We start from the raw sequence: 22,515 nt of genomic DNA on the forward strand, positions 1-22,515 counted from the left end.
TTGTTGCCCACTGCAGGGAGAAAGCCGCCAGGACAAAGTTGAACCCGACACTGCCGTAACCGTATTTCTTCAGGAATGTCATAAGAAATCCAAATCCAATAAAAATCATCACATGGACATCCTGGAAACCTGGGATAGGACGTGAAGGGGAGGGGGCAAGAACACAAGGGAAAGGAGGTTACCAAACTCAACGATACAATGAGGGGTTAATATAAACCCAGGGGGAGAGTGAGGGGTTAATATAAACCCAGGGGGAGAGTGAGGGGTTAATATAGACCCAGGGGGAGAGTGAGGGGTTAATATAGACCCGGGGGGAGAGTGAGGGGTTAATATAAACCCGGGGGGAGACTGAGGAGTTAATATAGACCCGTGGGGGGGGGGGGGAGTGAGGGGTTAATATAGACCCAGGGAGACAGTGAGGAGTTAATATAGACCCGGGGGGGGAGAGTGAGGGGTTAATATAAACCCAGGGGGAGAGTGAGGGGTTAATATAGACCCAGGGGGAGAGTGAGGGGTTAATATAGACCCAGGGGACAGTGAGGGGTTAATATAGACCCGGGGGGGGAGAGTGAGGGGTTAATATAAACCCAGGGGGAGAGTGAGGGGTTAATATAAACCCAGGGGGAGAGTGAGGGGTTAATATAAACCCAGGGGGAGAGTGAGGGGTTAATATAAACCCAGGGGGAGAGTGAGGGGTTAATATAGACCCAGGGGGAGAGTAAGGGGTTAATATAGACCCAGGGGGACAGTGAGGGGTTAATATAAACCCGGGGGGGGAGAGTGAGGGGTTAATATAGACCCAGGGGGAGAGTAAGGGGTTAATATAGACCCAGGGGGACAGTGAGGGGTTAATATAAACCCGGGGGGGCAGAGTGAGGGGATAATATAGACCCAGGGGGAGAGTGAGGGGTTAATATAAACCCAGGGGGAGAGTGAGGGATTAATATAGACCCAGGGGGAGAGTGAGGGGTTAATATAGACCCAGGGGGAGAGTGAGGGGTTAATATAGACCCAGGGGGACAGTGAGGGGTTAATATAGACCCAGGGGGACAGTGAGGGGTTAATATAGACCAGGGGGGGAGAGTGAAGGGTTAATATAGACCCAGGGGGGGAGAGTGAAGGGTTAATATAGACCCAGGGGGGGAGAGTGAAGGGTTAATATAGACCCAGGGGGGGAGAGTGAAGGGTTAATATAGACCCGGGGGGGAGAGTGAGGGGTTAATATAAACCCAGGGGGAGAGTGAGGGGTTAATATAGACCCAGGGGGAGAGTGAGGGGTTAATATAGACCCGGGGGGAGACTGAGGGGTTAATATAGACACAGGGTGGGAGTGAGGGGTTAATATAAACCCGGGGGGGGGGGAGAGTGAGGGGTTAATATAGACCCAGGGGAGGAGAGTGAAGGGTTAATATAGACCCGGGGGGGAGAGTGAGGGGTTAATATAGACCCAGGGGGAGAGTGAAGGGTTAATATAGACCCAGGGGGAGAGTGAAGGGTTAATATAGACCCATGGGGAGAGTGAAGGGTTAATATAGACCCAGGGGAGGAGAGTGAAGGGTTAATATGGACCCAGGGGGGAGAGTGAGGGGGTTAATATAGACCCAGGGGGAGAGTGAAGGGTTAATATAGACCCAGGGGGAGAGTGAAGGGTTAATATAGACCCAGGGGGAGAGTGAAGGGTTAATATAGACCCAGGGGAGGAGAGTGAAGGGTTAATATGGACCCAGGGGGGGAGAGTGAAGGGTTAATATAGACCCAGGGGGGAGAGTGAAGGGTTAATATAGACCCAGCGGGAGAGTGAAGGGTTAATATAGACCCAGGGAGGGAGAGTGAAGGGTTAATATAGACCCAGGGGAGGAGAGTGAAGGGTTAATATAGACCCAGGGGGAGAGTGAAGGGTTAATATAGACCCAGGGGGAGAGTGAAGGGTTAATATAGACCCAGGGGAGGAGAGTGAGGGGTTAATATAGACCCAGGGGGAGAGTGAAGGGTTAATATAGACCCAGGGGAGGAGAGTGAGGGGTTAATATAGACCCGGGGGGAGTGAAGGGTTAATATAGACCTGGGGGGGGAGTGAGGGGTTAATATAGACCCAGGGGGAGAGTGAAGGGTTAATATAGACCCAGGGGGAGAGTGAAGGGTTAATATAGACCCAGGGGGAGAGTGAAGGGTTAATATAGACCCAGGGGGAGAGTGAAGGGTTAATATAGACCCAGGGGGAGAGTGAAGGGTTAATATAGACCCAGGGGGAGAGTGAAGGGTTAATATAGACCCAGGGGGGGAGAGTGAAGGGTTAATATAGACCCAGGGGGGAGAGTGAAGGGTTAATATAGACCCAGGGGGGGAGAGTGAAGGGTTAATATAGACCCAGGGGAGGAGAGTGAAGGGTTAATATAGACCCAGGGGGAGAGTGAAGGGTTAATATAGACCCAGGGGGAGAGTGAAGGGTTAATATAGACCCAGGGGAGAGTGAAGGGTTAATATAGACCCAGGGGAGGAGAGTGAAGGGTTAATATAGACCCAGGGGGGGAGAGTGAAGGGTTAATATAGACCCAGGGGGGGAGAGTGAAGGGTTAATATAGACCCAGGGGGGGAGAGTGAAGGGTTAATATAGACCCAGGGGGGGAGAGTGAAGGGTTAATATAGACCCAGGGGGAGAGTGAAGGGTTAATATAGACCCAGGGAGGGAGAGTGAAGGGTTAATATAGACCCAGGGGAGGAGAGTGAAGGGTTAATATAGACCCAGGGGGAGAGTGAAGGGTTAATATAGACCCAGGGGAGGAGAGTGAGGGGTTAATATAGACCCAGGGGGAGAGTGAAGGGTTAATATAGACCCAGGGGAGGAGAGTGAGGGGTTAATATAGACCCGGGGGGGGGGGAGTGAAGGGTTAATATAGACCTGGGGGGGGAGTGAGGGGTTAATATAGACCCAGAGGGAGAGTGAAGGGTTAATATAGACCCAGGGGGAGAGTGAAGGGTTAATATAGACCCAGGGGGAGAGTGAAGGCTTAATATAGACCCAGGGGGAGAGTGAAGGGTTAATATAGACCCAGGGGGAGAGTGAAGGGTTAATATAGACCCAGGGGAGGAGAGTGAGGGGTTAATATAGACCCGGGGGGGGAGAGTGAAGGGTTAATATAGACCCAGGGGGGGAGAGTGAGGGGTTAATATAGATCCGGGGGGGGAGAGTGAAGGGTTAATATAGACCCAGGGGGGGAGAGTGAAGGGTTAATATAGACCCAGGGGGGGAGAGTGAAGGGTTAATATAGACCCAGGGGGAGAGTGAAGGGTTAATATAGACCCAGGGGGAGAGTGAAGGGTTAATATAGACCCAGGGGAGGAGAGTGAAGGGTTAATATAGACCCAGGGGAGGAGAGTGAAGGGTTAATATAGACCCAGGGAGGGAGAGTGAAGGGTTAATATAGACCCTGGGGGAGAGTGAAGGGTTAATATAGACCCAGGGGGAGAGTGAAGGGTTAATATAGACCCAGGGGGAGAGTGAAGGGTTAATATAGACCCAGGGGGGGAGAGTGAAGGGTTAAATGGAAACATAGAAAATAGGAGCAAGAGTAGGCCATTCGGCCCTTCGGGCCTGCTCCGCCATTCAAAATGATCATGGCCGATCGTCTAACACAGTACCCTGTTCCTGCTTTTTCCCCATATCCCTTGATCCCTTTAGCATTAAGAAATATATCTATCTCCTTCTTGAATACATCTAATGACTTGGCCTCCACTGCCTTCTGTGGTAGAGAATTCCACAGGTTCACCACCCTCTGAGTGAAGAAATTTCTCCTCATCTCGGTTCTAAATGGCCGACCCCGTATCCCGAGACTGTGACCCCTGGTTCTGGACTCCTCGGCCATCAGGAACATCCTCCCTGCGTCTAGTCTGTCTAGTCCTGTTAGAATTTTATATGTTTCCATGAGATCACCTCTCATTCTTCTAAACTCTAGTGAATATAGGCCTAGTCGACCCAATCTCTCCTCATACGGCAGTCCTGCCATCCCAGGAATCAGTCTGGTAAACCTTCGTTGCACTCCCTCCATGGCAAGGACATTCTTCCTCAGATTAGGAGACCAAAACTGCACACAATACTCCAGATGTGGTCTCACCAAGGCCCTGTATAACTGCAGTAAGACATCTCTGCTCCTGTACTCAAATCCTCTTGCAATGAACGCCAACATACCATTCGCCTTCCTAACTGCTTGCTGCACCTGAATGCTCGCTTTCAGCGACTGGTGTACAAGGACACCCAGGTCTCGTTGCACCTCCCCTTTTCCCAATCTATCACCATTCAGATAATAATCTGCCTTTCTGTTTTTACAACCAAAGTGGATAAATTCACATTTATCCACGTTATACTGCATCTGCCATGTTCTTGCCCACTCACCCAACTTGTCTAAATCATATTGGAGCCTCTTTGCATCCTCCTCACAGCTCACATTCCACCCCAGCTTTGTGTCATCTGCAAACTTGGAAATGTTACATTTAGTTCCCCCATCCAAATCATTGATATATATTGTGAATAGCTGGGGCCCAAGCACTGATCCCTGCGGTACCCCACAAGTCACTGCCTGCCGCCCGGAAAAAGACCCGTTTATTCCTACTCTCTGTTTCCTGTCTGTCAACCAATTCTCAATCCATGCCAGTATATTCCCCCCAATCCCATGTGCCTTAATTTTGCACACTAACCTCTTGTGTGGGACCTTATCAAAAGCCTTCTGAAAATCCAAACACACCACATCCACTGGTTCTCCCCTATCTATTCTACTAGTTACATCCTCAAAAAACTCCAGTAGATTTGTTAAGCATGATTTCCCTTTCATAAACCCATGCTGACTTTGTCCAATCCCATTAATGCCTTCCAAGTGTTCTGTTATCACTTCTTTTATAATAGACTCTAGCATTTTCCCCACTACTGATGTTAGGCTAACTGGTCTGTAAGTCTCTGTTTTTTCTCTCCCTTTTTTAAATAGTGGGGTTACATTTGCCACCCTCCAATCTGTAGGAACTGTTCCAGAGTCTATAGAATTTTGGAAGATAATCACCAATGCATCCACTATTTCCAGTGCCACTTCCTTTCGTGCTCTGGGATGTAGATTATCAGGCCCTGAGGATTTGTCAGCTTTTAGCCCCATTAATTTCCCTAGCACTATTTTTTTTACTAATACTGGTTTCCTTCAGTTCCTCCCTCTCACTAGACCCTTGGTTCCCTAACATTTCTGGGAGGTTATTTGTGTCCTCCTTTGTGAAGACAGAACCAAAGTATGTGTTTAATTGTTCTGCCATTTCTTTGTTCCCCATTATAATTTCCCCCATTTCTGACTGTAAGGGACCGACATTTGTCTTCACTAACCTTTTTCTCCTGACATATTTATAGAAGCTTTTACAGTCAGTTTTTATGTTCCCTGCTAGTTTACCCTCATACTCTATTTTTCCCCTCTTAATCAATCTCTTTGTCCTCCTTTGCTGAATTCTGAACTGCTCCCAATCCTCAGGCTTGTCGCTTTTTCTGGCAATTTTATATGTCTCCTCTTTGGATCTAATACTATCCCTAATATCTTTTGTAAGCCACGGTTGAGCCACCTTTCCTGTTTTATTTTTGCGCCAGACAGGAATGAATAATTGTTGTAATTCCTGCACACGTTCTTTAAATATTAGCCATTGCCTATCCACCGTCATCCCTTTTAGTAAAGTTCCCCAATCTATCATAGCCAACTCGCACCTCATACTTTCGTAATTTCCTTTATTTAGATTCAGGACCCGAGTTTCGGATTCAACTATTTCACTCTCCATCGTAATGAGGAATTCTATCATGTTATGATCGCTCTTCCCTAAGGGACCCTGCACAACAAGATTGTTAATTAATCCTTTCTCATTGCACAATATCCAGTCTAGGATCGCCTAACAGGGGGAGAGTGAGGGGTTAATATAATCACAGGGGGGAGAGTGAGGGGCTAATATAAACACAGGGGGGAGAGTGAGGGGCTAATATAATCTCAGGGGGGAGAGTACTCTAAATTAAAGCCACAATCCGAAGTTAATATTCCCAACTTATTGCTCCTGACTTGGGAAACCGAACAGGGAAAGCAAGAAGGAACTTGCATTTCTATAGCACCTTTCACATCCTCAGGATGTCCCAAAGCTCCTCCACAGCCAATTAAATACTTTTTTGAAGTTATAATGCAGGAAACGCGGCAGCCAATTTGCGCACAGCAAGATCCCACAAACAGCAATGTGATAATGACCAGATCATTTGTTTTTTTTAAAGTGATGTTGGTTGATATTGGCCCCAGGACACTGGGGAGAACTCCCCTCCTCTTTTCCAATAGTGACCGTGGGATCTTTTACGTCAATCTGAGAGGGGCAGACGGGGCCTCGGTTATCGGTCTCATCTGAAAGACGGCACCGCAGACAGTGCAGCACTCCCTCAGTGCTGACCCTCCGACAGTGTGGCGCTCCCTCAGTGCTGACCCTCCGACAGTGCAGCGCTCCCTCAGTGCTGACCCTCCGACAGTGTGGTGCTCCCTCAGTGCTGACCCTCCGACAGTGCAGCGCTCCCTCAGTACTGACCCTCCGACAGTGCGGCACTCCCTCAGTACTGACCCTCCGATAGTGCGGCGCTCCCTCAGTACTGACCCTCCGACAGTGCGGCGCTCCCTCAGCACCAACCCTCCGACAGTGCAGCGCTCCCTCAGTACTGACCCTCCGACAGTGCGGCGCTCCCTCAGTACTGACCCTCCGACAGTGCAGCGCTCCCTCAGTACTGACCCTCCGACAGTGCGGCGCTCCCTCAGTACTGACCCTCCGACAGTGAGGCACTCGGTCACTCGTCTTTCGAAATTTGAATAAAAAGATTAAATCCTGCCATCCCCACCGGCTGTCGACATGTTTCCCTCATTTGGATATCAGTCAGAGGTGCCCACCCAGTGTCGGGCACAAGGCCATGTCCCCGCCTCAGGTTGGCACAGAAATGGGGGGGGGGGCAGTGAGGACGATCATGGCCGGTGTCTGCGGGTCAATATGAGGGAGGGGGGGGGGCAAAATCAGCTTCCGATCGCCATTCGACAAGGCTTCTTGCACCTGCAAGGGCGCCTGTGAGGCCAGGACTGGGGCTTGCCGCGATGCACACTGCAGTCGAATAGCCGACCCCCGCAGGCCGTCTATGCTGATTAATAGAGAGAGGGGCAAGCGGGCTGTGGATCCCGAACCCATCGGGAAGGGAGGAGGTTGGGGCGAGGGGGGAGGTCGTGAAAATTCAGAAAATAACCACCCTTGGAAGCCATTCCCGAGACTTGAGCCCATAATCCAGTTCTCAATTTATTTTTACAGCGAAGGGTTAACAGTCCCAGTCAGACTGCTCGGTCCTGTATTTAATGAATAACCAGTTCTGGAGGATCAGGTGATTAAAACCACAAGCACAGATTCCCACAGCAAACTCACCCTGACTGCGCCCGAGTCCGTGGCACTGTCAGGCTGTATTAACGGGGGTATCCCCCCCCTGGGACCCTGCATTAAACCTGGACATGGAGCAAATGGGATCCAGCTCAGAAGTGGTTAACGACATCATTATAATGTGCTGGTGTCACTCTCTTGTCTCAGTCAGAAGGTCGAGGGTTCGAGCCCCACTCCAGAGACTTGAACACAAAATCCAGGCCGACACTCCCCCGGTGCCAGTACTGAGGGAGTGCCGCACTGTCGGAGGTGCCGTCTTTCGGATGAGACGTTAAACCGAGGCCCCGTCTGCCCCTCTCAGGTGGATGTAAAAGATCCCACGGCCACTATTGGAAGAAGAGCAGGGGGGAGTTCTCCCCGGGGTCCTGGGGCCGATATTTATCCCTCGACCAACACCACTAAAATTCAGATGATCGCATTGCGGTTTGTGGGATCTTGCTGTGCACAAATTGGCTGCTGTATTTCCTACATTACTCCCCCCAGGACCAAGCCCTGCTGCATTTCCCCCCCCGCCCCGGGGGCTCTGGCAGTCAGCATTAAAAATATGTGGAATCCCCCCCAAGGTACCTGCGATGTGGTTCACAATGATTAATTGTGACAACTAATTTAATTAAAACAAAATATTATGAAAATAAGATTACACACCCAATGTGTCTCAGCATATCCCGAGCCCCCCGGGGCAGACGCTGATCTATACCCAGGTATCATGCCAAGTTTGAGGTGAATATCAATGCAATAGATCCACTGGATCCCATCGTCCCCTCTCCTCTCCCCTTGCTGGCTCTGTGGGAACGGCACTGCCAGCTATGGTGCCCAATTTCAGCGTTCTCCTGGCCGGCCTCCCATCTAAACTTCAGCTCATCCAAAACTCAGCTGCCCCCTCTCCTAACTCGCACCGAGTCCCGTTCACCCATCACCCCCCTGTGCTCGCTGACCTACATCGGCTCCCGGTCTGACAACACCTCGATTTTAAAATTCTCATCCTTGTTTTCAAATCCCCTCCGTGGCCCTCGCCCCTCCCTCCCTATCTCTGTGACCTCCTCCAGCCCTACGACCCTCCGAGATCCCTGCGCTCCTCCGATTCTGGCCTCTTGCCCATCCCCGATTTCCATCGCTCCACCATTGGCGGCCGTGCCTTCAGTTGCCTGGGCCCTGAGCTCTGGAATTCCCTCCCTAAACCTCTCCGCCTCTCTCTCCTCCTTTAAGACGCTCCTTAAAACCTACACCTTTGACTGACCTTTTGGTCACCTGTCCTAATATCTCCTCTATGTGGCTCGGTGTCAAATTCTGTCTGATTTACGCTCCTGTGAAGCACCTTGGGATTTTTTAGTACATTAAAGGCACTTTATAGATGCAAATTGGTGTTTGGGTTCAGTGCTGGGTTAACAGATTTCAGTGCCAGACGAAGGTAGCAAGATAAATAGCAAGATAACAGCGGCTAGTAATCTGTACTGGACTATTAACCCTCCTGCCTAGCCCAGGGCCAGTGAATCCGATTAGCTTGCTCAGCATAGACCAAAGGCCCTCTCACCTTGGAGTCAGGCGGTCATGGGTTCGAGCCCCACTCCAGAGACTTGAGCATAAAATCCAGGTCGACACTCCCACTGCCTGTACTGAGGGAGCGCTGCACTGTCGGAGGTGCCGTCTTTCGGATGAGACGTCAAACCGAGGCCCCGTCTGCCCCTCTCGGGTGGACGTAAAAGATCCCACGGACACTATTTGGAAGAAGAGCAGGGGGGAGTTCTCCCCGGTGTCCTGGGGCCAATATTTATCCCTCGACCAACATCACTAAAAATACAACTTGCCGGAGCAGGAGCCGATGTAGGTCAGCGAGCACTGGGGGCAGGGGGTGAACGGGACTTAGTGCCAGTTAGGATACAAGGGCAGCAGAGTTACTAAAATAGATGATCTCATCGCTGATTGTGGGATCTTGCTGTGCGCAAATCGGCTGCCGCGTTTCCGACATTACAACAGTGAGTACGCTTCGAAAAATACTTCATTGGCTGTAAAGGGCTTTGAGGACGTCCTGAGGTGGTGAGAGGGGCGATAGAAATGCAAGTGAAACACTGAGACACTAAAGAAATACGTGGGTCCCCTTTAATAATGAGTTACGCAGCTAGGAACGCAGATCGGAATTTCAGAAATATGAGATCAGTGCACTTGTTTCACCTCCCATTGCAAGTGGGTGTAAATTTTCTAATCCGTCCCCTTAGTTATTTCTCAAACTCTTTTTTCTTTAAGGCTGGGGGGGTGGGGATACCTCACTTTCCCCGCCGCGACTGCGTGACGGTCTCGCAGCCGAATAGCCGCTCGAAACGCGCCACTTTCTTCTTTTCTCGCGGCGGGGAATTCCGATTTACCCGCCTCTCGCTCCCGGTCTCCGAGTAGCCCGTCCTCCTCCTCCGCCCGGGGTGGGGGGGTGGGGGGGGGCGGGCTATTCGCCCGCGGGGGGCGTCGCAACCCTGAACCGCGGCTTTCCCAGCAGGAGGAGGCCGGTAACCCTTAAACCCAGCGGCACTGAGGCCAACTGTTTAACAGCAGCAGCAACAACAACAAAAAATAAGCCCTCTTAAGAAAGTCGTTAGCAAACGAGGGAGGGAGGGGAAAGTTTTGGGAGAGAGAGAAAAAAAAAGTTTGAAGATTCTTTTTTGGTATTTTTTTTTTTGCCACTCACTAGGATACCTGAAGTAGAAATCGTTCTCCACATCCGTCAAGTTCTCGTGTGCTTTCAGCCTGAACCATTCCCTCGGGTCGGTATGGCTATCATAGCGGACGAAAATCGCAAAGAGAATAATCATCTTGAGCTGCAGGAAGAGGCAGAGGAGCGGGAGTTTGAGGCGCATGTTGGTCGAGGCATTACTCATGGTGTATTTTGTCGAGGGGACCCTGCAAATTCTGCGGACAAGAAGGAAAGTTCCCTGCTGCGGATCTGCCCGTCTCTCTCCCCTTTCCCAGTGCTCATGAGTTTATAGAGAGAGAGGCAGGGCACCTTTATATAGTCCCCAGTACTGGCCCCTCGTCCCTTCCCAAATTGGAACTGCAGCCAAAGTACACGCCTCTTTTATCAGACAGCGATCCCATACAGATTGCAAGCAAGGAATTCGCCACTGTACTGACAGCAAAGGTAGAGGGACAAGGGAGCCATAGAATCACACAGCACAGAGTGCGGCCACTCGGCCCATCATGCCTGTGTCAGCTCTTTGAAAGAGTTATCCATTTACTCCCTGCTCCTTCCCCTATAGCCCTACAACTCCCCCCACCCTGTCCCCGACTTTACACTTCTGTAGTTTTATTTGCAAACTCATTCAGAAGAAATCTCCATAAAGCAACAAGTGCCCAAAATACAACCCGGCTCGATGGGAGGAATGGCCTTCTGCGCTGTAACTGGCCGAGGTGCTGTTCGGTCACTGGATCCACGAACCGTGAACTTGAGTCGGAATCCGGCCGTGAATTCGATCTCAGTCGAGGGAGTGCCGCGCTGTCGGAGGCGCCCGCCTTTCGGATGAGACGTCAAACCGAGGGCTCCGTCTGCCCCTCGCAGGCGGGACGTAAGAGATCCCACGGCCGCTATTGGAAGAAGAGTGAGGGAGGGGGGGAGTTCTCCCCGGGGTCCTGGGGCCGATATTTATCCGTCAACCAACATCACTAAAAAAAACAGATGATCTGGGTCATTTATCACATAGCTGGTTGTGGGATCTTGCTGTGCGCAAATTGGCTGCCGCGTTTCCTATAAAAAATACACACTTCATTGGCTGTAAAGCGCTTTGGGACATCCTGAGGTTGTGAAAGGCGCTATATAAATGCAAGTTCTTTAGGGAAGGAAACCTGCCGTCCTTTCCCGGTCTGGGCCTATACGTGACTCCAGTCCCTGCACCAGCGTGGTTGACTCTTCACTGCCCCCTGAAGTGGCCAAGTAAAGCTCTCAGATGTACCAATGGTTCAAGAATAAGGCGGCTTCACCACCTCCCTCTCAGGGCAACTAGACGATGGGCATTAAATGCCGGCCTTGCCACATCCCGAGAACAAATTCTTTTTGGGAAAAAAATCCATCAAGGTTGAGAAACTTGAGGCAAACTTGCATTTACGTAGCGTCCGAGCCCATCCTTCAAGTCATCAGCTCCCCTCCCCCACCCACAACCCTTCTCCACGCCCCCCCCCTGCCCCCGCCCAATCTCCCCGGAGAGGCAAAGGCCGCATGGCAACCATTTTGCGCACAGTAAGATCCCATGATCAGCGATGAGATGGACGGCCAGTTACTCTTTCCTTTGGTGCTGTTGGTTGTTGGCAGAATACACCGATTTGCATTTATATAGCGCCTTTAATGGAGTAAAACGTCCCAAGGTCCTTCACATGATCGTAAATCAGACACCGAGCCACATGAGGAGATATTAGGACAGGCGACCAAAAGCTCGGTCAAAGAGGGAGGTTTTAAGGAGCGTCTTAAAGGAGGAGAGAGAGGCGGAGAGGTTTAGGGAGGGAATTCCAGAGCTTAGGGCCCAGGCAGCTGAAGGCACGGCCGCCAATGGTGGAGCGATGGAAATCGGGGGATGCGCAAGAGGCCGGAATTGGAGGAGCGCAGAGATCTCGGAGGGTCGTAGGGGCTGGAGGAGGTTACAGAGAGAGGGAGGGGGGCGAGGGCCATGGAAGGATTTGAAAACAAGGATGAGAATTTCAAAATTGAGGCATTGTCGCAATGGGAACCAATGTAGGTCAGTGAGGAGAACTCCCCCCTGCTCTTCTTCCAAGAGTGGCCGTGGGATCTTTTACATCCACCTGAGAGGGGCAGACGGGGCCTCGGTTTAACGTCTCATCCGAAAGACGGCATCTCTGACAGTGCAGCACTCCCTCAGTACTGGCGCTGGGAGTGTCGGCCTGGATTATGGGCTCAAGTCTCTGGAGTGGGGCTCGAACCCACGACCTTCTGCCACAAAGACAAGGTGAGCTAGTCACTGAGCCAAGCAATATACTCACGCCACATTCCTCTGTGGGCAGTTTTTACCCCAGAGTTAACCCGTTTTTTGTAAAGTGTGTGCGAGCTCCTTATAATCGAGCTTTACCGATAAACGACTGTCCAGCTCGATAACTGCAACTAGAGACCGTGGGGTGGTGAGTGAGGAGGTTGGAGGGTCTCAGGCCTCCCTTGTGGACTATCACACCAGCACTCACTGCCCAGGCTCAGATATAAATAATTCTTCCTACCCATGGACGGAGGGGAGGGGATTGAGGGGAGTGGAGGGGACTGAGAGGACTGGAGGGGACTGAGCGAGTGGAGGGGACTGAGGGGAGTGGAGGGGACTGAGAGGAGTGGAGGGGACTGAGAGGACTGGAGGGGACTGAGTGAGTGGAGGGGACTGAGGGGAGTGGAGGGGACTGAGGGGAGTGGAGGGGACTGAGCGAGTGGAGGGGACTGAGGGGAGTGGAGGGGACTGAGGGGAGTGGAGGGTTCTCACAGAATGGGATGTTTGTGCTGTGACGGCTCGGTGTTGTGGAAAGGGTTAATGATGTGGCGACTCTCTCCAGTGCCAGTTAATAAACTGAATCGTTAATTAAACAAAGCGGAGAATTCTCTCCCACCCAGAGTCTCTGTGCTCCTTTTACACACAATGCCAGCCCCCGTCTATAGTTTCAGTCCCCAGAACAAAGACCTCTTCAAACAATCTCCCTCAGTGTATCTGAAAGAATGCAGATCTGGTTCCTCACCCTCTCCCATGTCCTCATTCCTGACACTTACATTCCTCGATTCAAATTGTTTCTCTCTCTCTCTCTCCCTTTTTCCAACATTGGCCGCCTGATATTTGGATCGCACTGTGTAATGTAGAGAGCGGGACCATCATCTAAAAAGGAAGAGGGAGCAAGTTACATTTCTGTCGCCCCTTTCACGACCTCAGGACGTCCCAAAGTCCTTTACAGCCAATGAAGTACTTTTGAAGTGTAGTCACTGTTGTAATGTAGGAAACGCAGCAGCCAATTTGCGCACAGCAAGATCCCACAAACAGCAATGTGCGAATTTGGTTGAGGGATAAATATTGGCCCCAGGACACCGGGGAGAACTCCCCCCCTGCTCTTCTTCAAAATAGCGTCCGTGGGATCTTTTACGTCCACCCGAGAGGGGCAGACGGGGCCCTCGGTTTAACGTCTCGTCCGAAAGACGGCGCCTCCGACAGTGCTGCACTCCCTCAGTACTGGCACTGGGAGCGTCGGCCTGGATTATCGGGGCTCCAGCGGAGGCTGGAACCCACGGCCTTCTCAGAAGGCGAGAGTGCTGCCCATTGAGACACCAGCTGCCGGTTCGCAAACGCTCCAGTGCGGCGTTGGAGGGGCCGTCTTTTGGATGAGACGTCAACCTGAAACCCCATCCCCCTGTTCCGGTGGACGTAAAAGTTCCCATGGCGCTCTTCAAAGAAGAGTAGGGAGCTCCCCCCCGGGGGTGTCGGCCAAAATTTGGCCCTCGAAACAAAGCCAACGAAAAAAACAAATTCACCGGTCAGCCGCCACCATTTTGTTCATGGGATCTTACTGTGTACAAAATGGCTGCTTCGTTCGCCTCCCCACCACCTTCTCAAGGGGCAATTCGGGATGGGCGATAAATGCCGGCCTCGCCAGCGACACCCACGGAGGAATAATAAAAAAAAGGGATGGACAAGAGGCCGGAGTCAGAGGAACGGAGAATTTGGGAGGGCGGTCGGACACGACAGAGATAGGGAGGGGGGCGAGGTCGTGCGGGGGTTAAAGCGCGAGGATGCGAATTTTTAAAATCGAGGTGTTGCCGGACCGGGAGCCGATGTAGGTCAGCGAGCGCAGCGGGTGGTGGGGGAACGGGACTCGGTGTGAGTTGGGATGCGGGGCAGCAGAGTTTTGGATGCGCTGCCAAAAATCGACTGTTCTCAGACTTTCAAACTCCAATTGAACTCCCAACATCCACAGCTTTTTGGGGGAGAGAGTTCCAGATTCCCACTCCCCTTTGTGTGAAGAAATGCTTCCTGACATCACCCCTGAACGGCCTGGCTCTAATTTTAAGGTTCTGCCCCCCCCTTGTTCTGGACTCTCTCCCACCAGAGGAAATAGTTTCTCTCCATCGACCCTATCGAATCCTTTAATCATCTTAAACACCTCGATTAGATCATCCCTTAATCTTCTAAACTCGAGGAAATACAAACTTAGTTTAAGTAATCTGTACTCATAATTTAACCCACTAAGCCCCTGTACCTGCTCTGGGAGTGTTTGATGGGACAGTGTAGAGGGAGCTTTACTCTGTATCTAACCCGCGCTGTACCTGCCCTGGGAGTGTTTGATGGGACAGTGTAGAGGGAGCTTTACTCTGTATCTAACCCTGTACCTGCCCTGGGAGTGTTTGATGGGACAGTGTAGAGGGAGCTTTACTCTGTGTCTAACCCTGTACCTGCCCTGGGAGTGTTTGATGGGACAGTGTAGAGGGAGCTTTACTCTGTATCTAACCCGTGCTGTACCTGCCCTGGGAGTGTTTGATGGGACAGTGTAGAGGGAGCTTTACTCTGTATCTAACCCTGTACCTGCCCTGGGAGTGTTTGATGGGACAGTGTAGAGGGAGCTTTACTCTGTATCTAACCCGTGCTGTACCTGCCCTGGGAGTGTTTGATGGGACAGTGTAGAGGGAGCTTTACTCTGTATCTAACCCTGTACCTGCCCTGGGAGTGTTTGATGGGACAGTGTAGAGGGAGCTTTACTCTGTATCTAACCCTGTACCTGCCCTGGGAGTGTTTGATGGGACAGTGTAGAGGGAGCTTTACTCTGTATCTAACCCTGTACCTGCCCTGGGAGTGTTTGATGGGACAGTGTAGAGGGAGCTTTACTCTGTATCTAACCTGTGCTGTACCTGCCCTGGGAGTGTTTGATGGGACAGTGTAGAGGGAGCTTTACTCTGTATCTAACCCGTGCTGTACCTGCCCTGGGAGTGTTTGATGGGACAGTGTAGAGGGAGCTTTACTCTGTATCTAACCCGTGCTGTACCTGCCCTGGGAGTGTTTGATGGGACAGTGTAGAGGGAGCTTTACTCTGTATCTAACCCGTGCTGTACCTGTCCTGGGAGTGTTTGATGGGACAGTGTGGAGGGAGCTTTACTCTGTATCTAACCCGTGCTGTACCTGCCCTGGGAGTGTTTGATGGGACAGTGTAGAGGGAGCTTTACTCTGTATCTAACCCTTTACCTGCCCTGGGAGTGTTTGATGGGACAGTGTCGAGGGAGCTTTACTCTGTATCTAACCCTGTACCTGCCCTGGGAGTGTTTGACGGGACAGTGTAGAGGGAGCTTTACTCTGTATCTAACCCGTGCTGTACCAAGATTCTCCAACAGAAACAGCCCAGCAGGTGAGAAGTTTTCTCACTGCATCTGAGGGTGAAGAGACGTATTAAGGAGACTGCGTCCTTGTTATACTCGAGTGTTAACCCTCATCTACGACCTATCCCGAGCTACTATCGGGTAACGCCCTCTCTCTGCCCCCCTTCAGCAACCAATCTGGAAAAGCAGCTGCATTCTGTGATGGCCCTGGAGATAATGTCCTGTGTGATTTATTGCTTGGTATTTAAGAGAGACTTATCGAGATGGAATCTGTGGAATGTCATATCTCTTTGCAGTCACGCTCTGAACCCTCACACGACAGAGACGGGGGAGCTCTGGTCTCGGAGGGAGGGGCGGCAGCTCAGACTCGAGTTGGGGGGCGGGGCGCAGTTGAGAACCCGGCCAACCCTCTGCCACCTCGTCCGATCTCCAGCCTACACGGTTATGGTTGGCTATTCAACTGTGGGAGGCATCCCCCCCACCTTGGTTCTCTTCAGCCAACCATCACCGCCCCGAAACCAGAATCGTTTTGCCTGATTTACGCTCTTGAGAAGCGCCTCGGGACGTTTTACTACCTTAAAGGCGCTATATAAATGCAGGTTGGTGTTGGCGTCAGAGCCCGGCGTCATTTTAACTCAAGCCTTAGTCGGGATACAGGAGATGAGGCTTCTACCGCCAATTGGTGGGACGAAGGGAGGGGTTGGGGGCTCGTTAGAAAGCGGGAATCAGAGGCACGGGAGGTGAGGGAGGGCTGCCGGAGGTGGGGCTGTGGAGGCCCGGATTTGAAAGTTAATATATTGAGGGACGGAGGGTGGCAGTCTGATTGTGAAGTTATCACGCTGTAATTACACCCTCTCACCAGTAGAGGCGCTACTGCGCCACCAGTGGCCGGAGGGTGTCATTGCACCGTGATAGGATCGAGCGCACGGGGGCTGAATTACGTCTGCACCCCCTGGTCGAATAATCCCCCGCCCTCTAAAGGTGGCTCCTGGGCTACGGAGGGGACAAAGGTCAGCCAGGGTCATCATTATACAGTGACTCTCCGACACCCACCACTCCCCTCACAACCCCTGGAAAGCTCATTGTGCTCCCCCACCCCCTCTCTCACCCATCCCCACTCGTGCCAGATGCCCCTCGGGAGCCCTGAGGCCGAGCCAGCCCCTCCGAGCTATTCGACCGCAGGGGGCCTCGCACCAAGCCCGATCCCGGCCTGACGCCCGGACGCACCGGCTTTTTTTTTTCTCTCAAGCGGCCACCCCCCCAACGTCACCCCACCCACCCGAACTGGGAGCCAGGGCCTCGGAGAGCCAAGCGAGCGAATCTTGCCCTCCAGCCCCACCTCACCCGCTCCGCGTCCCCGGAGATTCTTTACTGGCGGTCTCTCAGTCGGTGCCACCCTCCCTCCCGGCCTCACCATCTGCGCCTGGCAGCAAATCAGCCGGAAAGAATGAAGTTGAAAGATTTTATTTGTGAGATAACCAGTCAGAGCCCCCATTGCGTCTCGCTCCGGTGCTCCTGGAGGCGCCTTGCTTTTTGCACGCTTGGGCTCTGTGATAGCGGGGGTCACTGAGAGGTTACCCATCGCACCCACCCTCCCCTGAAAAGGCCTTTGGACGGATGGCACAACTTGGCGAGGTTGCTAATGGATGGTTTACGTCCAAAGACAGAGCGCAGAGCCGGGGGGTGGGGGAGATGGGAGGGATGTAGGGGGACTGTAGGAGAGATTCACTCCCACTGGAGGGGCAAATCCAGGCAGAATTCCCACGTGCGGATAGAGTGGGTGTTTGTTGGTATTGGGTGGAGACAGGGTCAGGTTATGTCGTGCTTCCCCCCATGGTCGAACAGTACCTACGAAGCGGGAGGGCATCTGGAGCCTGCGTGAGGACTGTTCGCAACCTCTGACCCTGAGCTGAGCTTCTGACCCCATACCCTCTCCATCGCCGAGGCCGCCTCCATCCACCTCCGTCACATCTCCCCGTCTCCGCCCCGTCTCAGCTCATCTGCTGCTGAAACCCTCATCCGTGCCTCCAGACTGGGCTATTCCAATGCTCCCCCTGGCCGGCCTCCCATCTCCCACCCTCCATAAACTTCAGCTCATCCAAAACTCTGCTGCCCCCGTATCCTAACTCGCACCGAGTCCCGTTCACCCATCACCCCCCGTGTGCTCGCTGACCGACATCGGCTCCCGGTCTGGGAACGCCTCGATTTTAAAATTCTCATCCTCGTGTTCAAATCCCTCCATGGCCCTCGCCCCCTCCCCATCTCTGTGACCTCCTCCAGCCCTACAACCCTCCGAGATCTCTGCGCTCCTCCCAATTCTGGCCTCTTGCACATCCCCCGATTTCCTTCGCTCCACTATTGGCGGCCGTGCCTTCAGCCGCCTGGGCCCCTAAGCTCTGGAATTCCCTCCCTAAACCTCTCCGCCTCTCTCTCCCCCTTTAAGACGCTCCTTAAAACCTCCCTCTTTGACCGAGCGTTTGGGTCGCCTGTCCTAATATCTCCTGATGTGGCTCGGTGGTCTGATTTACGATCCTGTGAAGCGCCTTGGGGGGACGTTTTACTACGTTAAAGGCGCTATATAAATGCAGGTAGTTGCTGTTGTTGTTGATATGGGATTTGCTGTCCCCCTCCCCCTCTCCCTTAACCCCCAGGGCCATGCCGGCTGACCTGACCCCTACAATTGGCCTCAATTCAGGGCGAGAGGGCCTGTGGGCCGAGGGGTCTCCCCTAGACGAGCAACTTAGATAAAAGACTTGTACTTCTTTAGAATCTTTTAAAGACGTCCCAAAGCGCTTTACAGCCAATGAAGTACTTTTTTTTGAAGTGTAGTCACTGTTGTAATGTAGGAAACGCAGCAGCCAATTTGCGCACAGCAAGATCCCACCAGTTGTGATAACCAGATCTGTTTTTTTTTGTGATGTTGGTTGAGGGATAAATATCGGGTCCCAGGACCCCGGGGGAGATCTCCCCCACCTGCTCTTCTTCAAAATAGTGTCCGTGGGATCTTTTACATCCACCTGAGAGGGGCAGACGGGGCCCGTCGGTTTGACGTCTCGTCCCGAAAGACGGGCACCTCCGACAGCGCGGCGCTCCCCTCAGTACCGGCAGCGGGAGGGGGTGTCGGCCTGGATTATGGGGCTCGAGTCTCTCGAGTGGGGCTCGAAACCCACGACCGCCTGACTCCGAGGTGAGAGACAGAGACAGAGAGAGAGAGTTACCAACTGAACCAACAGCCGCCCAATTAAACTGAACCCACTCCCGGTTCTCCCGCATTCCAGTGCTTGTCAGTTCTTGCTATTCTGCCTTATCTCTCTGATGGCGGATTCTCCAAAGTAACTTGGCATGCATCTGATCCCACTCAGAGAGTTATATAACACCGTGAGGGCAAGTGGTTACTTCAAAGGATGAGGGAGGGATGGAGAGACTCGTTTCAGATAAAGCTGGAACTCCAGTTGGACAGGATCTAGATTCACACAACTTTGCATTTATATAGAGCCTTTAACGTAGTAAATCGTCCCAAGGTGCTTCACAGGATCGTAAATCAGGCAAAATTTGACACTGAGCCACATATGGGGACGTTAGGGCAGGTGACTAAAAAGCTTGGTTACCTGGGCTCAGTGGGAGGCGCTCACTCTCTCTCGACTCCAAGGCAGAAGGTCGTGGGTCCAAGCCCCAGCAGCCTGACCCCCCCCCGTACAGGCCCAGCAGCCTGACCCCACCCCCCGTACAGGCCCAGCAGCCTGACCCCACCCCCCCGTACAGGCCCAGCAGCCTGACCCCCACCCCCCGTACAGGCCCCAGCAGCCTGACCCCACCCCCCGTACAGGCCCAGCAGCCTGACCCCACCCCCCGTACAGGCCCAGCAGCCTGACCCACCCCCCCGTACAGGCCCCAGCAGCCTGACCCCACCCCCCGTACAGGCCCAGCAGCCTGACCCCACCCCCCCCGTACAGGCCCAGCAGCCTGACCCCACCCCCCGTACAGGCCCAGCAGCCTCACCAGCGTGTAAGCCTGAAACACGACGGTGGCTGAGAGAGGGCGTGAAGCCCGGGAATATTCCAGCCCGGAGTTCCCCGTTTCGCCCTCAGGCTGAACCTGGCGCCCAGGCCCAAAAAAACCGGCCGCTCCGACCTGCCGACTGCCGGCGCCCGCGACCGAAGCAGGCCCGATGGGTAACAGTCGACTAACAGACAGGGGAAACAGCGCTGTCCAGCTCACTGACTCCTTGTCGGGCGGAGATTCTGCCCGTTAGGACGTAGGAGTCGGTCAAGGGGCTAACGAGAGAGACACGGTGTTTAAAGGCAAATTGGATGAAGAAATAAAGGACGTCCCAAAGCACTTTACAGCCGTTGACCTACTTTCGAAGTGTAGTCACTGTTACAAACACGTTGCTGTTTGTGGGATCTTGCTGTGCGCAAATTGCCTGCCCTGTTTCCCGACATCACAAACACTTGCAAAAAAAAAAAAGCACTTCATTGGCTGTAAAGCTCTTTGGGAGGTCCAGACTTTTTCCCTTAACCGTCTCGGCTCCGAGGAGAACAGTCCCAGTTTCTCCAAAGTCTCTCCGCACAAACTGGGAGTCCCTCATCCCCTCTCTCCGACGGGTCGGTCATTCACCTGGCCTCGGGTGGTTATTTTCGAGGCCCCGACAAAGCCGGAAAGGAGCAAAAGCTTAAGAGTGGGGGGGGGAGAAGCAAGAGAGTTAAGGCAGAGCGGGAGGGGTGGGGAGAGCCAGAACTTCTTCCAGTGAGAGCTGACTGGCAAAAGAAGAAATGGGAAAAAGAGAGAGAGAGAGAGAGAGACAGATAAACAGGGCTTTCAGGACAAGCTGCGACACGCAGAGGTTGTGCTGTCGTGCTCGTTGTTCTTGAAAGAGACCCATTGATGGCATTCCCAGAACTGGGTGACAAGCACGGTGCGACAGTCTGGTCAGGGAGGAGCATAGTCCGTCTGAACAAGGGTCTCCATTGTGTGGGGACGGTCAGTAACTACACGGCCCCGCACGTCTCACACACACACACACACACACACAGGAGACTAATAAGGCACTTCCGACTTACTGGGAAATGTTTCTCGGCGGACACAAGACAGGGCAGGGCCAGTCTCGAGTCCCCCCGCTTTTTGGAGCCTGGCGTCGTCCCGAGTTGAATCTCCCCCCGCGCCCGTCCGTGCCTCTATTCCAATGCCCTCCAACCTCCTGCCAATCCAATATTCTGCCCCCACCCCCCTCCCCACGCTGTATCCTAACTCGCACCGAGTCCCGTTCACCCATCACCCCGCGCCCAGCGCTCGCTGACCCCTACGTTGGCGCCCGGTCCAGGAACGCCTCGATTTTAAAATTCTCGTCCTCCTGTTCAAATCCCCTCCATGGCCCTCGCCCCCCCGCCCTCCCCCCGGACCTCTGTAACCTCCTCCGACCCTCCGAGATCTCCGCGCTCCTCCAATTCTGGCCTCTTGCCCGATTTCCGTCGCTCCGCCGTTGGCGGCCGTGCCTTCAGCTGTTGTTGTAGCAGGCGCAGTGCCACCTGACCCCTGACCCCCTGACCCTCCGCGCCCTCCCTCCCTCCCCCTCCGCCCCGTGGCGTACGCCGTAGGTCAGGAGGCGCTGAGCTTTGTTAATCGCTGCCCGTCCAGGGGTGGCAGGTAGGCAGCCCCGGGGGGCACGGGGTGATTGGGGCAGTGTGGGGCCCCGACTGAGGGTCCCAGCTCAGGGCCCAACCCCGCTGGAGGGGTGATTGGACGAGAGGATGTGCTTCAAGAAAATGGAGGTTCTCATCGTATTGGGAGGGTGCTCGATGGTCAGCCTGTCACCCCCGGCCAGACACCCAGACACCCCGCCCAGACACCACCCCCACCCGACACACCCCCTGACCAGACACCACCCCCCCGCCCAGACACCCCCCCGCCCAGACACAGATGCTGACCCAAGGGTTCCAGCCTCCCAGCGGTCAGTCACTGACCTCCGAACTTGCAGTTGCCCTGTCTCTCTCCCTCTCCCTGTCACCCTCTCTCTCTCTTCCTAGCACTCTCTCTCTCTCTCTCTCTCTCCCTGTCACTCTCTCTCTCTCTCCCTGTCACACACTCTCTCTCTCTCCCTATCACTCTCTCTCTCTCTCTCTCCCTATCACTCTCTCTCTCTCTCCCTGTCACACACTCTCTCTCTCTCCCTGTCACTCTCTCTCTCTCTCTCTCCCTGCCACACTCTTTCTCTCTCTCTCTCCCTGTCACACACTCTCTCTCTCTCCCTATCACTCTCTCCTTCTCTCTCCCTATCACTCTCTCTCTCTCTCCCTGTCACTCTCTCTCTCTCTCTCTCTGCCCCACACTCTCTCTCTCTCTCTCTCCCTGTCACACACTCTCTCTCCCTCCCTGCCACACTCTCTCTCTCTCCCTGTCACACTCTCTCTCTCCCAATCACTCTCTCTCTCTCCCTGTCACACACTCTCTCTCTCTCTCCCTTTCACATTCTCTCTTTCTCTCTCCCTATCACTCTCTCTCTCTCTCTCTCCCTATCACTCTCTCTCCCTATCACTCTCTCTCTCTCTCTCCCTATCACTCTCTCTCTCTCCCTATCACTCTCTCTCTCTCCCCTGTCACACTCTCTCTCTCCCTGTCACACTCTCTCTTTCTCTCTCCTATCACTCTCTCTCTCTCTCTCTCCCTATCACTCTCTCTCTCTCCCTATCACTCTCTCTCTCTCTCCTATCACTCTCTCTCTCTCCCTGTCACACTCTCTCTCTCCCTGA

The 22,515-nt window shown here is 53.3% G+C and overlaps 1 protein-coding gene across 1 annotated transcript in view; it reads right to left on the bottom strand.

Moving 5' to 3' along the window:
• The window catches only part of LOC137306678 (myocyte-specific enhancer factor 2A-like), a 21,962-nt gene extending 11,527 nt beyond the window's left edge, over positions 1 to 10,435 (bottom strand). The window contains exons 1-2 of the mRNA XM_067976022.1: positions 10,130 to 10,435; positions 8 to 129 (exon numbers count right to left, since the gene is read on the bottom strand). Coding sequence (XP_067832123.1) covers positions 8 to 129; positions 10,130 to 10,319 — 312 coding nt within the window. The 5' untranslated portion in view covers positions 10,320 to 10,435. The remainder of the gene's footprint in view (positions 1 to 7; positions 130 to 10,129) is intronic.
• Positions 10,436 to 22,515: the final 12,080 nt, after the last annotated feature.

The sequence above is a fragment of the Heptranchias perlo genome, chromosome 44 (genome assembly GCF_035084215.1).
Source record: "Heptranchias perlo isolate sHepPer1 chromosome 44, sHepPer1.hap1, whole genome shotgun sequence".
NCBI lineage: Eukaryota > Metazoa > Chordata > Chondrichthyes > Hexanchiformes > Hexanchidae > Heptranchias > Heptranchias perlo.